Source organism: Procambarus clarkii, chromosome 45 (genome assembly GCF_040958095.1).
Source record: "Procambarus clarkii isolate CNS0578487 chromosome 45, FALCON_Pclarkii_2.0, whole genome shotgun sequence".
Lineage (NCBI taxonomy): Eukaryota > Metazoa > Arthropoda > Malacostraca > Decapoda > Cambaridae > Procambarus > Procambarus clarkii.
In genome coordinates, this window is record NC_091194.1 from 18,976,928 (window position 1) to 18,992,594 (window position 15,667).

The 15,667-nt window shown below is 44.3% G+C and overlaps 1 protein-coding gene across 3 annotated transcripts in view; it reads left to right on the forward strand.

The window, feature by feature from the left end:
* Positions 1 to 15,667, forward strand: part of LOC123769727 (syntaxin) — a 51,275-nt gene that overhangs the window by 19,070 nt on the left and 16,538 nt on the right. For all 3 annotated transcript variants that reach the window (XR_011222131.1, XR_011222132.1, XM_069301491.1), the window contains exons 5-6: positions 11,331 to 11,512; positions 14,430 to 14,636. Coding sequence is in view for 1 of the 3 variants with exons in the window: in XM_069301491.1 (XP_069157592.1) it covers positions 11,331 to 11,512; positions 14,430 to 14,636 (389 nt within the window). In the remaining 2 variants the exon portion in view is untranslated. The remainder of the gene's footprint in view (positions 1 to 11,330; positions 11,513 to 14,429; positions 14,637 to 15,667) is intronic.

Below are 15,667 nucleotides of genomic sequence, written 5' to 3' on the forward strand. Positions count from 1 at the left end.
AATTTTCCACCCCTTGGGCCAATTATCCTCAGTCAAATGGCGGCCTAGCTTCTTACTAACAATTTCGTTGAATTCTGTATTGCTATAATCATCGTTCACAACAATTTAGCGGATTCATTCAAATTCACGGTGCAAGAGCTGCCAAGAGAAGCATGTACGTATTGCACGACGACCTACATATGCGTTGGTAATGCTTCTCTTATATCTGTCAGTGCATTAACTCTTACCTCTCATACATTTTCCTGCATCAGTGACTTTATATATGTAGTACTGTGTAATTACATAAGTGTAGTTACAGGATGAGAGCTACACTCGTGGTGTCTCATCTTCCCAGCACTCTGTCATATAAAGCTTTGAAACTACTGACGGTCTTGGCCTCCACCAACTTCTCGCCTAACTTGTTCCAACCGTCTACCACTCTGTTTGCGAAAGTGAATTTTCTTATATTTCTTTGGCATCTGTGTTTGGCTAGTTTAAATCTATGACCTCTTGTTCTTGAAGTTTCGGGTCTCGGGAAATCTTCCCTATCAATTTTGTCAATTCCTGTTACTATTTTGTACGTAGTGATCATATCACCTCTTTTTTCTCTGTCTTCTAGTTTTGGCATATTTAATGCCTCTAAACTCTCCTTGTAGCTCTTGCCCTTCAGTTCTGGGAGCCACTTAGTAGCATGTCTTTGCACCTTTTCCAGTTTGTTGATGTGCTTCTTAAGATATGGGCACCACACAACTGCTGCATATTCCAACTTTGGCCTAACAAAAGTCGTGAACAATTTCTTTAGTATATCGCCATCCATGTATTTAAAAGCAATTCTGAAGTTAGAAAGCGTGGCATAGGCTCCTCGCACAATATTCTTTATGTGGTCCTCAGGTGATAGTTTTCTATCTAGAACCACCCCTAGATCTCTTTCTTTATCAGAATTCTTTAAAGATTTCTCACATAATATATAGGTTGTGTGGGGTCTATGTTCTCCTATTCCACATTCCATAACATGGCATTTATTAACATTAAATTCCATCTGCCAAGTGGCGCTCCATGTACTTATTTTGACCAGGTCTTCTTGAAGGGCATGACAATCATCTAAGTTTCTTATCCTTCCTATTATCTTAGCATCATCAGCAAACATGTTCATATAATTCTGTATACCAACTGGTAGATCATTTATGTAGACAATAAACATCACTGGTGCAAGAACTGAACCCTGTGGTACTCCACTTGTGACATTTCTCCAGTCCGATACATTGCCTCTGATCACAGCCCTCATTTTTCTATCAGTCAGAAAACTTTTCATCTATGTTAGAAGCGTACCTGTCACTCCACCAATATTTTCCAGTTTCCAGAACAACCTCTTATGTGGAACTCTGTCAAAAGCCTTTTTTAGGTCCAGATAGATGCAGTCAACCCAACCATCTCTTTCCTGTAATATCTCTGTTGCTCGATCATAGTAACTGAGTAAATTCGATACACAGGATCTTCCAGATCGAAAACCATACTGTCTGTCTGATATTATATCATTTCTCTCCAGGTGTTCTACCCATTTAGTTTTAATTATTTTTTCCAATATTTTGACTATTACACTTGTCAATGATACCGGTCTATAATTAAGGGGGTCTTCCCTGCTTCCACTTTTGTAGATTGGAACTGTTAGCCTTTTTCCACACATCAGCTACAACTCCTGTATACAGGGATGCCTGAAAAATCAGTTGAAGAGGATTGCTGAGCTCAGGTGCACATTCTCTCAGAACCCATGGTGAAACTCCATCTGGACCAACTGCTCTGTTCTTATTTAGCTCCTTGAGCATTTTTTCCACTTCGTCTCTAGACACCTCTATGTGCTCTATGTTGTTCTCTGGAATTCTTATTGTATCTGGTTCCCTGAAGATTTCATTTTGTACAAACACACTTTGGAACTTTTCGTTTAATGTTTCACACATTTCCTTTTCATTTTCCATGAATCTATTTCCCATTTTCAACCTCTGAATATTATCCTTTACCTGCAATTTGTTGTTTATGAATTTATAGAACAGACCTGGTTCTGTTTTACATTTGTCTGCAATCCCTTTTTCAAAATTTCTTTCTGCCTCTCTCCTCACTGCCGTGTAGTTGTTTCTCGCATCTTTGTATCGCTGGTATGTTTGGGGGTTCGGCCTCTTCCTGTATTGATTCCATTTTTGTGTCTTTTGGTCTCTGGCCCTCTCGCACTGTCTGTTGAACCAATCCTGTTTCCTAGTTCTGCTTCTCTGTTTTGGTATAAATTTTTTTGTGCCTTTATCATATATTTCACAAAACCTGACATACATGTCATTCACTTCCTTGCCTATCAACAAGTCTGTCCAATTATACTCGCTAAAATTTTTTCTAAGGTTGCCATAATGTCCTCTCCTAAAGTCAGGTTTTTCATGTGCATCGACGATCATATTTTCTTCCAGATTATAACGCATTGCATACTCTATTCCCAAAAAGACATGGTCACTTTTACCCAAGGGAGGAAGGTACTGAATGTCAAATATTTCTTCCTCCTTCCTGGTAAATATCAAATCTAGCATGGAGGGGACGTCCCCTTCCCTCATCCTCGTAGCTTGTTTAACATGTTGATACAAGAATGTTTCCAGGATGAGGTCTACAAATTTACAGGTCCAGAAATCTTCTGTTTTAGCTTCACATGCTTCCCAGTCTATGGATTTCAAGTTGAAGTCGCCGACTATCAACAATCGTGAACTATCGTTTCCGCTCTCGCTATGATCTCTCTCATTATTGTTATAAGACCTTCTCGTTTACTATCTAGCTCCTCCTTTGACCATGTGCTGCTTAGCGGTGGACTATATGCATTTATGATCATTAGTTTATCATCCTCATGGCAGATCTCTAGTGCTATTATGTCAACTTCTTGTGGATTGGCAGTCACTATTTCGTTCACCTTTAGGTGTTCTTTCACCAGCACAGCAACGCCACCGCCTTTCCTGATTTTTCTGTCCCGTCTCCAAATTGAGTAGCCCCTTGGGAATATGACCTCATTTAAAATAGCATCTTCAAGTTTTGTCTCTGTGAGTGCAACAGTGTCTGATGCCTGCAGCTGTATTATATCACTTAACTCCAGTATCTTTGATCTTACTCCATCTATGTTGGTGTATGCAATCTTGAGGAACTTGTTCCCCCTCTTCTTATTTTTCACTCCCCCTTTCTCTAATGATTTTGTTGGTTTGCCTTTATGTACCACTTTACTGGCCTGCCTACCCCTATCACTTTGTAGAAAAAAAGAATTGATTTCTTCTTCATTCCTGCTCTCATTTAAACGTTTTGCCTCGGCGAGGTTCAGTTTCAGCTTCTCTCTATCTTCTTTTGAAAGATCTCGTCTTAACGACCACACTTTCCCATCCTCATCACTTTGTAATTTTCTAGCATTCCTTAGTACTTCTTCCATCTGTTTGGTACCATTTAGGGTGATCTTCAAAGGTCGATCTTTCCCTTTTACATATCTGCCTATTCTCCTGTAGTTGCAGACATTCTCTATGGTTGTAAGACCTTCCACAAGGCCAACAATTTTATCTACTACTTTTGCTTCTTCTACAGCTCTTTCTGACCTAGATGTTATCTCCTTTTCCTTGCAGCCAAAAATGATCAGGGACTTACTCCGATCAACTGTGTTTTGCACCAACTTCGGGTTAGATGCCAATTCTTTCCTCACTTCTAGCCTAATGTTTGTTTTATCTTGGTTGCTGCAGTGTTTGACTTCCTTTACTGCTTCTTCTATTTTTCCTTCTCCTTGGCCACTTGTGCATAAGTGAGTTGCACATCTTTCTTGCACTGTTCTATTCCCTGTGTAACTTCCTCCATCTGTGCTGACAAAAGCTGTTTCTCCTGTTGAAATTCCTTACCTAACCTATTGTAGTCATTTATGTTTAAATTTACTTTAACTTCTTCCAAAGCTATTTTTAAGAGTATTTTCTTCTTCCATGGCTTTGCAATTTGTTTCCAATTGAATCTTATCCTTGTGCAAGTCTTTCACTAAACCCTCAAGACATACAACTTTGCTATTTAAATGGTCATTACTTTCTTTCAATTTACTAATTATTTCTACATGAGAGGTCACAATAGTATCTAATTTTACCACCTTGTTGTATAGACTGGTTATCTCAATGCTTTCTTCACTGAATCAAGCAAAATCAAGCTCTGTTTTGTATTTCCTCTTGCAGGCGGCCATCTTGAATGTTGTTCTCTGCACTGTAAACACTAGGGGTAACTTTTTCTCATCCACTATTTCACTTCCCTTGGCACATTCCTGTTATCTCACCTATTTTTCAAAAGCACTATACCTTTATGTTCTCTGGGACACCACTCACTATCATCATCCTGTACTACAATACTTAGGATTATTCCTAAGATTATTATTATTTATACTTAGGATATGTGTGTGTGTGTACTCGCCTAGTTGTGTTTGTGGGGGTTGAGCTCTGGCTCTTTGGTCCCGCCTCTCAACCGTCAATCAACAGGTGTACAGATTCCTGAGCCTATCGGGCTCTGTCATATCTACACTTGAAACTGTGTATGGAGTCAGCCTCCACCACATCACCCCCTAATGCATTCCATTTGTCAACCACTCTGACACTAAAAAAGTTCTTTCTAATATCTCTGTGGCTCATTTGGGCACTCAGTTTCCACCTGTGTCCCCTTGTGCGTGTTCCCCTTGTGTTAAATAGCCTGTCTTTATCTACCCTATCAATCCCCTTCAGAATCTTGAATGTGGTGATCATGTCCCCCCTAACTCTTCTGTCTTCCAGCGAAGTGAGGTTTAATTCCCGTAGTCTCTCCTCGTAGCTCATACCTCTCAGCTCGGGTACTAGTCTGGTGGCAAACCTTTGAACCTTTTCCAGTTTAGTCTTATCCTTGACTAGATATGGACTCCATGCTGGGGCTGCATACTCCAGGATTGGCCTGACATATGTGGTATACAAAGTTCTGAATGATTCTTTACACAAGTTTCTGAATGCCGTTCGTATATTGGCCAGTCTGGCATATGCCGCTGATGTTATCCGCTTGATATGTGCTGCAGGAGACAGGTCTGGCGTGATATCAACCCCCAAGTCTTTTTCCTTCTCTGACTCCTGAAGAATTTCCTCTCCCAGATGATACCTTGTATCTGGCCTCCTGCTCCCTACACCTATCTTCATTACATTACATTTGGTTGGGTTAAACTCTAACAACCATTTGTTCGACCATTCCTTCAGCTTGTCTAGGTCTTCTTGAAGCCTCAAACAGTCCTCTTCTGTTTTAATCCTTCTCATAATTTTAGCATCGTCCGCAAACATTGAGAGAAATGAATCGATACCCGAATCGATACCACACACACATCGATGAATCGATGTGTGTGTGTGTGTGTGTGTGTGTGTGTGTGTGTGTGTCTATATATATAAATGATACGGCTCCACAGGAGTGGCCCAAGATTCAGGGGTCGGGGTACTCTTGGGGAGCCGTAGATATCTGGTCAGCACAGTCCTCACTCTGAACGTTGGTCGGGCTCTTGTTGGGGTCTTTGGACCTTTCGCTGTTTGCACCTTTGACGGGACGACTGGGGAGGAGGCTCGCACTATTTGCTCACGCCTGATCCCACAATTTGTGGGTGTTTTGGGTCATTTCCTCCAGCCTGCAGTGGCGTTGGTTGGCTCCTCCTCCAGGTTCAGGGCTGGTGTGGGCTCCCAGCCGGTCTGCTTGTCTGTTTGCCAGGGGTGGTTCTTTCCCAGTGCACTGCATTCAGGTTCCTGGTGAACTGGAGGAAGTTCTATCTGATTCCGTCGCAATTTCGAACCTGGTTGGGTTTTGTTTGGGATTCTCGGACCGCTTCCCTGTCTCTCCCTCCAGAGGCATTGCTGCGGCTGCAGTCCTGCCTTCAGCTGTTGCTGGGGAGTGGGGGGGTCCTGGGTCACTGCAGTTGCTCGAACAGTTATGCAGGAGTCTGAACATCGCCATGCTGGTTTACCAGCTGGGTCGGGTTTGGCTTCGGCGTCTGTTCTGGTTCCTTTGGGAATGCCCCTTCCCCTCTCTCGTGATTGCAGTGGTTCAGCCTCTGTGATCCTTGCGTCAGTTGCTGCGTCGCCGGCTTCCTCTTCGTGTTTATTGGGGTTCAGTGTCTTGGCGCCTACCCGAGCCCTCACTCAATGTGTTCACAGACTCATCGTCTCTCGGCTGGGCCTTTGTGACCAGTGCTCACCAAGCCAGCCAGAGGTGGTGGGGGTCTGTCCTTCCATCGGGCTCACAGCATGGTGCGGGAGTTCGCGGCGATTTGGCTGTCACTTTGGAGGTCGGGTTTGTCTTCGGTGTCTGTTTTGGTTCTTTCTGGGACGTCCCTTCCGCCTCTCTCGCGATGGTTGGGTTCGTCCTCCGGGCGCCTTGTGTCGGTTGCTGTGTCGCCGGCTTCCTCTTTGGTGTTTTCAGGGTTCAGTGTCTAGGCGCCTTCCCGAGCCTTCGCTTGGTGTGTTCACGGACGCATCATCTCTCGGCTGGAGCTTTGTGACCAGTGCTCACCAGTCTGGCCAGGGACAGTGGGGTCCGTCCTGCCGTCGGGCTCACAGCACGGTTTGGGAGTTCGCGGCGGTCTGGTTTGCGCTTCGGAGGATTTGGGTCACTCAGGGCTCTACCATTCGGCTCCATTTGGACTGTTCTCCGGTGGTTCATTGCCTGAACCGCGGGGGGTTCTCTTCAGTCTTTGCCTCTTTGGAGTTGGTCCCTTCAAGTGGCTTGTCAGCTGGATTCTTGGGGTTTGGCTCTCTGTGCTGTTCATATCCGGGGAGTATCTAACATCCTGGCAGATGGCCTGTCTCAGTTCATTCCCCTGCCCACGGAATGGACGGTTGACGCCGACTCGTTTCGTTGGCTCTGCCAGACGTACAGGCTCCCGGACGTGGACTTCTTCACGTCAGAGTGGTCCCAGCATCTCCCAATCTATGTGGCGCCCTTTCCTGACTGCGGGGCGTTCGCGGTGGATGCCTTTCGGCAGGACTGGTCGTGGTGGGGTTACCTGTACCTCTTTTTCCCGGTCCAACTGTTGCTTCGGGTTCTGGCTCAGTTGGAGTCCTGCCCAGGGAGAGTATTCCTCGTGGTCCCTTGGTGGCCGGCCCAGCCTTGGTTTCAGGCGCTGCTTGCTTGGTGTTCGAGCTCGAGGAGTTTCCTACGGCTCTGCCTCTTTCAGCAGGTCGGACCAGTCCGGTATATGGCTGGTTCAGCCTTCTCTGCTCTTCACGTCTGGTCTTTTTGACGTGGGTTTATCACCATCTCTATGGAGGCTTCGTTGATGGTGTGCCACCTGCGAGCTTCGTCTCGGCGACAATATGAAGTTTCCTGTCGTTCTTTTCGCCATTTTCTTGCTCTTCATAGATTGTCTTCTCATTTGGATTGGGTTGTCTTGTCCTTTCTTAGTTTTTTCAGGACCATCAATTGCTGTCCACTACTGTCGCCTCGTATCGTGCAACGCTGGCGGAGTCGCTCCAGCTTGCTTTCAGGGTGGACTTCTCTGCCCTGTTCTGTACACTTTCTCATGCTTTGTTTCACCTCCTGCCTGCTCATGTGCTGCCTGAGCCATCCTGGTCTTTGGACTGGGTGCTCTTCTGTCTTTCTTCTCCTCGGTTTGTGGTGGCCCCTTCGGTTCAGGTTTTCCGAGGCTCTGTTTTTGTTGGTGTTGGCCTCTGGAGGTCAGGTTGGGGAGCTTCATGTTTTCCTCCGGAGCAGGGGTTTCTGTTCTCTTGGTTCTGGTGGTCGGTATTGTTCTTTTGCAGCCCTCTCTTTCTTTTCTAGCGATGGATGAGGAGGCTGATTTCCGGTGGGGCCCTTACGTCGTTTGTTGTTTGGTTGGTCGGCCCGGACATGCGTCTTGTGTTGTGTCCACTTCCGGCTCTTGGTTGTTCTCTGCGCACGCTTCAGCTCCGGATGGCTGGGGTCACACTTTGGGTTGATCCGGTTCCCTTGTTCCCTGTTCCTGGACCTGGGTCTCCCAGGTCGTCCGCAGGGTTCTTAAGCCTAGCCAGCCTGCGATCTATCCTCGTGCCCATGTCGTTAGAAGATCTGTTGCCTTTGTGGCCACAGTTGGCTACATGTCCTGGGCTGTTATTTGGGCGTGGGGTCTTGGGGGTCGGACAGGGTAGTGGCCATCCATTTGGTGCGTGCCTGCTCCTGGATGTTCCTGTGTTGCTTTTAATCGTAGGTTGCGGCCAGTTGTCTCGACTTCCCGTTGAGGGCTTTGTGGCGGCCGCCTCCCTGGTAGGTCCATTTTTTTCTTTGGGTATGTAGCTCCAGGGAGCCGTAGGGGGCTCCCCACATAAAACCAGCGTTAAATGTAATGAAACGCCATTTTCTGAGTAAGTCCCGGAGGCTCCCTGGCAACCCTCCCTCTCACCGGTCAGCGGTTTTTCACATTGTTTAAGGCATAGCTTCCAAACTGAAATGCTATGTTGGCGGCGTGGTGAGGTCCGGGCCCCCCCCCCTCTCGGGGAGGGGAGAGTTGCACGGACAAGCGGCGCGGTAGTAAAGTAACATTTACTTGTTTGCTTGTTTTCTTGGGATTGACAGGAGTTCTACCTCTCTGTTTGGTTTTTGTTGTTAGTTTCTTACCATGTGGGGTTTGTTTTGTTATGCCTACCTTTCTGGATGTCTAACCCTGGTTGATGGCAGATAAGGAAAACCCCCAACCACAGGGAGGGTTTTCCAGTGGCATTGCTCCCTGAAACCTTTCTGAAAGGGGCCAGGTTCTGGCTCGTGGTCCCTGGTAGGTCTGAACTCTATAACTAATGTCCCGGTCTAAAACGTATTAGTCCAATAAGCTGCAGGGAGCCTCTGGGGCTCACCCAGAAAATGGCGTTTCATTACATTCAACGCTGGTTTTTTCCTCGTCTTTAGTTAGGTAGCTCTAAGGAGCCGAAGGAGCTCCCCGACAGAAAACCAGCATTGAATGTAATGAACATCATTTTATGGGTGAGACCCAGAGGCTCCCTGGCACCCTCCCTCCGGTCGGCAATTTTTGTGTTGTTTTGGTACCTAGCCTCCGAACTGGGGGTTGCTGGGTAGCTGGCGCAAAGGGGGACGGAGGGAGATGGGTACCCCAGGTATCCTCCAGGGTGCCCCTCTCTATCTTCTTGCTTGCATGGACATGCAGATAGTGGTGTGTGACATTTGCTTGTTTGTTTTCTTGGGAATTGGACAAGTTCTGCCTCTTTGTTCGGATTTCGGTTGTAATTTTCGTACCATCTAGGGGTCTGTTTTTTTTATTCCAACCTAAGTGGGTGCCTAACTCCGGTCGATGACAGGTTAGGAAAACCCCCAACCACGGGGGTTTTCTAGCGGCCCATTGCTCCCTGTACCTCTCTGAGGAGGCCAGGTTCTGGCTTATGGTCCCCAGTAGGCTAAACTCCATTGACTAATTACCCCTAGTATAATATATCCCATATTAGCCTGATAACTCCAGAGAGCCTCCAGTGCTCACCCATAAAATGGCCTTTCATTACATTCAATTCTGGTTTTTTACTTATCTTTGGGTAGTTAACTTCAGGGAGCCCCGTTGGCTCCCTGACACCCTCCCTCCCTCCAATCGGCTGTTTTTTCATCGTTTAAGAACTGGAGTTGTGGGCTGCTGGCTCCCCCTCTTCCCCTATGGTGGGGGGGCGGGGTTAACGCTATTGAGTGGAAGTGCTAGTCTCACGACGGGTTGCTTTGTTTGTTTTTCTTTTTACGGATGTTATTTTGATCTTTTTGGATGTAGAATACACAGGTTAACCAGACAGTGGGCTGTTTTGATTTGCCTACCTTTCTGGATCCTTCCCTGGTCGATGACAATTATGTCATGCTTTAAATGTAAAGTGCTCATAGGCCATTGCTCCCTGCGCCTCAGAGGGGACCAGGTTCTGGCTCGTGGTTCCCGGCAAGCATAAGGACTCCTGTGACTGATGACCCCTGAACTAATTAATATAACACATATCAGCTGTGACATGACCCCCCAAACTAATATAACACATTCAAATATTCAAATAGAATATATGTGCAAATAGCTTCTGGGAGCCTCCGGGGGTTCACTCGGAAAATGGAGTTGCATTACATTCAACGCTAATTTTTTTCTTAAAATGGTGAAGAGTTGTGGACGTCTGATATTCATACAGTGTCCACTGATGTTGATTATGGCATCCTTAACATCTTCTGGGTGACCTCTACATTTCCTCCCAAAACTATTAATTCAATAAATTATTTTGCTTATTAGGGACATGTTTTGAAGTGTGTTTTATGTGCTTGGAGATAGGAAGGTAGAATGAGATGCATAGTACATCTATGCATACTGTAAAGGAGCTCTGTATTGCTTCAAAGTTGAATGTATTACCTGCAGACAATTAAGGAAATGTGGGCAAGAGAGTCCCAGTGCATGGAAGAGTAGAATTAGTGGCATGGCATTCTTTAATTTGAAGGATGTTTTCATTATCCTCGCTGGAGGCCTAGTTAAGAGACTAGGTCGCTGGGACTTTGAACTTCGGAGCCACCTCAAGGTAGCTATTCCCAATGCGAATACCGTATGGTTATGCCATGTTTGTTCATTTTTCTTAAATTCTTTCTTTTGACAGATTTTCATTCAATATCTTAAGAAGGCCTCATCCTCTTCATTTGAAACTTCAAATACTTAAATTTGAACAAAAAATGATGGCTGATGGCTGCTTGAGCACTGTAGTGAGTTAAAATGAGAGAAAGGGAGATAGAATGATATAGGAGGAGGAATATAGAAAGAGAGGAGGAGGAGGAGGAATATAGAATGAGAGGAGGAATATAGAATGAGAGGAGGAGGAGGAATATAGAATGAGAGGAGGAGGAGGAATATAGAATGAGAGGAGGAGGAGGAATATAGAATGAGAGGAGGAATATAGAATGAGAGGTGGAATATAGAATGAGAGGAGGAATATAGAATGAGAGGAGGAGGAGGAGGAATATAGAATGAGAGGAGGAATATAGAATGAGAGGAGGAGGAGGAGGAATATAGAATGAGAGGAGAAATATAGAATGAGAGGAGGAATATAGAATGAGAGGAGGAGGAGGAGGAATATAGAATGAGAGGAGGAATATAGAATGAGAGGAGGAGGAGGAGGAATATAGAATGAGAGGAGGAATATAGAATGAGAGGAGGAGGAGGATAGAATGAGAGATGGGGAGAGAAGCCAGAGAACACACACAAATGCAAGAGTGATAAATAAACAAGTAGGGTGAAGAAATGAGCATGTATGTTGAACCATACACTGGTACACTGATGGAAACTCTGTGTGCTGTATATTAAGTGTAAATTCTAGAATCCGTGTAACATGTCGCCTCCACAGGTCAAGTGGGACTCGATGAAGCCGAACTTGAAAATTTATTGGAAGAAACCACAGAGATATTTACGCAGAATCTTATCCAAGAAACTCAAGTAGCACGACAGCAACTTAGTGATCTTCAGGAGAGACATGACGCTTTCATCAAGTTGGAGAAATCTCTTATCGAGTTAAATAGTTTGTTTGTGGTATGTATTGCAAGTTTTCTGTGATGGAATGTCACTAGAAAACTTTTGTTGTTGCAGTATGTTATACAGTATATGGTTTTTAAGTATCAAGTTGTCATCAGAATTTGAGTAGAACATTATTTTGTGTAATTGTTTTGGACTATGTTATTGTGCAATGGATTATTTTTATTACATTACAGGATAATAGTATATTACATTACCAAATAATATTTGTATGTTACTGTCTGCAGACTTCATTGAAGTAATATTCAGCATATTACATAAAATAAAAATTTTCTTGACTCAGAGGTTAGTTTTCCTGGGGCAGCTCCCTTGTGGCTCCTTGAAGCTACTTCGCTGAGATTGGTCCATTCTAATGGGTCATGTGAGGCACAGGAGTTATGTTTGGTCTATTGGGGACACGAACCTGGCCTTCCCTCACAGAGAGGCCGGGTTCATCTCTGAACCCGGCCAGAGTTCGGTGAGCACGGTGAGTAACATTCACTACCCACCAGGAAAAGTATCCAGAAAGTCAGCAAGGCAAAGTATCGAAATGGCCAAAGAACTCCACAAATGATTCAAAATAAAACAATACTGTAGATTCACTCAAAACTAGCTCGGACTTGTTTGTACAGTACTGATAGCCACCACCAGGTGGCTATCAGCCCCAGCCCACAGCTGGCTACCTGATCATTTCTGGAGTTGTTGAACAACCCTCCAATGAATTAATGAACCTGAGTGGAAGAGGGAATCAGGGAGCCACTGGGGCTCTGCCAGAAAGAGGTGTTTCATTATAAAGTATTCAATGCAGGGTTTCTGGGGCAGCCCCCAATGACTTCCTGAAGCTAACTAGCCATGGAGAAAGAAAGTGCCAGACTTACCAGGAAGAAAGTGAGGCAGCAGGTACTAATACGGAGGGAATTCAGATCGGGAGACATGACCCATAGCATCCCACAGTCGACTGGGACCTGGAACGTTAACCAAATAACAGCCTGCCAGAACCCTGATAGAATGAGAAAGCCCCCAAGCCTGAATATCAGCCCGAGACATGTTAAAAAGGCCAACATCAAGGCAGCATACTTGCAAACATCATAGGACCCAGAGAGGATCACAGGCTGGCTAGACTTAATGACACTGCAGATGACCTGGGAAATGGGAGCCTTAAAACTGAGGGGGCCAAGAAAACAGGATCAAGCAACAGTGTCTACTAAAGCAGAACTGTAGCATGTAGGTTGTGGTGAAGAGCCACCATGAGAGACAACAAGTTATGCATCCCTGTCCATCACAATCACAAAGGACCCCTTCAGAAGCTAGCTGACTCATTCTTTGCCAGAAAAAGATAAGGCTGCAAATGCACAAAGCGTCCACCAGGGCCATTGAAACAAAACTCACATTTCCCGAGAAGAGCATGAAACTTTCTGGAGGCAAGACCCAGCAAAAACATTGCCGTAAGAAATATCGTGAGCCAAAAGGGAAGCTGTAAACTGAGATGAGAAGAAACTGCAAAACCCTGTCAAGAGACCAGGACAGCTCAGAAGGAGCATTAGCATGCTGGAGGTGAAAAATTGCACAAGACTACCTATGGAATAGTACCGGAGAAGAGTTGCTACTAAATGAAAGCAACAGCAATCCTGCCAACACCCAACAATAAGAGGCGACGGTATTAGGCATGAGATGCAAATCAAGAATGATGCTTGATAAAAAGGACAGGACCACTCTGACCGAAAGAGAAAAAAATAAAGAGACAAACAGGCGAAGCAAGCACCGGTCAACTGCATACTGCTGCTGCAAAGAAAGACAGGTGGGACACCAACGAACCAGCCACCTGCTCACCATACAAATGGAAGTAGACCTGTATTAAAAACTCCAGACACATAAAGCAGAGAACAAGTTTGAACCAGCAAAGTACATCTCTGGGCCGATCTGCTGATAGAGGTGAAACAGCGGAAAAAATGTTTTGAGGCTTAATTTTCTGTCAACCTTACAGTTGTCTGTAAAGCTTCGTTGACTCTCTGGATGCTTTTCCTGGTGGGGCGGTGGATTGTCACTCACTCGCTGTACCTCTGTGAGGAGGCCAGGTTCTGACTCTGATCCTCGGTAGGCCAAAAAGACCACCTGTGACTGATGTGACCAATTAGAATGGAGAAGTCTCAGCAAGACAGCTTCAGAGAGCTACCAGAACTACCAGAAAGAGGCATTCCATTACATTCATTGCTGGGCTATCCACAAGTATATTTTGAGTAACTATCACTTGAGTTGAAGCTACATAGTACAGTAATATCAAAATTCAATGCAGAGAATAAGTCACAGTAATGTGGATGAAACAAATAACCCAACCTGCACATTAAATGAAATGACAATGATAACATTTCTGTCCCTCCTAGGCACTTATGACTTGACAAAGGTCCAGGATGGACCATAACTTTGTCAATTTCATTTAATTTTATACGGTATCAGTTCCAGTACCGATACCAAATGGTGGCTGCTATCTTGAAGGAAAGGGGGGGGGGGTGAGGGCATCAATAATTTTTCCTTATAGACCTGCATTGCAATTTCATTCACACTCAAATATTGTAAACTATTTAAGTAGCACTTAATTTCTTTCCTTGCTTCATGGGACTGCCTAAGTGTTGTAGAATTCATTATACAGTATACTGTATTGAAATTGTGGTTGGAGATTTGTATATAGTAATGTGAAGAGAGAAGTGGAAAGTGGTGGTCTTGCAGGAGAGCTCTTTGAATATAATCCTTATTTTACTCATATAAAGTTAAATTTGCTTTGCATTGAATTTTTCCGGAATACTGTACATTCAATTGAGTAGATTGAGGGCAACCTGTAATATGTTAGGAAGCATTATGTTCCCAGTATCATATATGCATGTTTTGTAAGTGATATAATTTATGGATTTTGTACACTAATATCATGATCATTTTGCAGGAAGTATTAGTTTTAGTGCAGGAACAAGGAGTGCAAATTGATAGAATAGAAAACAACATATTTGAAGCTCAGGCTAAGACTGAGAAGGCTAAAGTAGAACTGAGTTCTGCTCTTCAAAATCAGAAAAAATCGCGCAAGAAGAAGTTCATCATTGGCATCGTCGTGTCGGTGATCCTTCTCATCATCCTCCTCATCATAATATTCTCTGTATGTAAATGCTAAATGTTTTATTTATTTACAGAGCAAAATCACCTGAACTAGTTTTGATATAATACATGATGCACTGTGGTAGCAAAATTTGAGTAGGTACTGTGTTTTATACTTATGTGAGAACTATGACTTAAGGTTGCTCATGTTACATTTGAAAAGGTACTATCTAACATGTTTATAAAGAGGTGAGGGAGGATTGGTTGGGAGGAGAGCACAGAGCGAATCGGATTTATGCACGAGTGTGTTATTTCACGAGTATATTTACCTAAGTGTAGTTACAGGATGAGAGCTACACTCGTGGTGTCCCCGTCTTCCCAGTACTCTTTGTTGTATAACGCTTTGAAACTACTGACAGTTGTGGCCTCCACCACCTTCTCACTTAGCTTGTTCCAATCATCTATCACTCTGTTTGGAAAAGAAAACTTTCTAATGTTTTTTCAGCACCTTTCTTTCCTTAGCTTGAATCTGTGTCCTCTTGTTCATGAAGTTGCTGGTTTCAGGAATTCTTCTTTGTCAGTTGGGATGATTCCTGTTAGTATTTTGTAAGTGGTGATCATATCACCTCTTTTTCTTATATCTTCTAGTTTTGGCATGTTTAACGTCTCTAGTCTCTCCTCGTAACTCTTGTTTTTTCAGAATGAGAGGAGGAGGAAGAGGAATATAGAATGAGAGGAGGAATATAGAATGAGAGGAGGAGGAGGAGGAATATAGAATGAGAGGAGGAGGAGGAGGAATATAGAATGAGAGGAGGAGGAGGATAGAATGAGAGATGGGGAGAGAAGCCAGAGAACACACACAAATGCAAGAGTGATAAATAAACAAGCAGGGGTGAAGAAATGAGCATGTATGTTGAACCATACACTGGTACACTGATGGAAAATCTGTGTGCTGTATATTAAGTGTAAATTCTAGAATCCGTGTAACATGTCGCCTCCACAGGTCAAGTGGGACTCGATGAAGCCGTACTTGAAAATTTATTGGAAGAAACCACAGAGATATTTCAGTTCCAGAAGCCATTTTGTAGCATG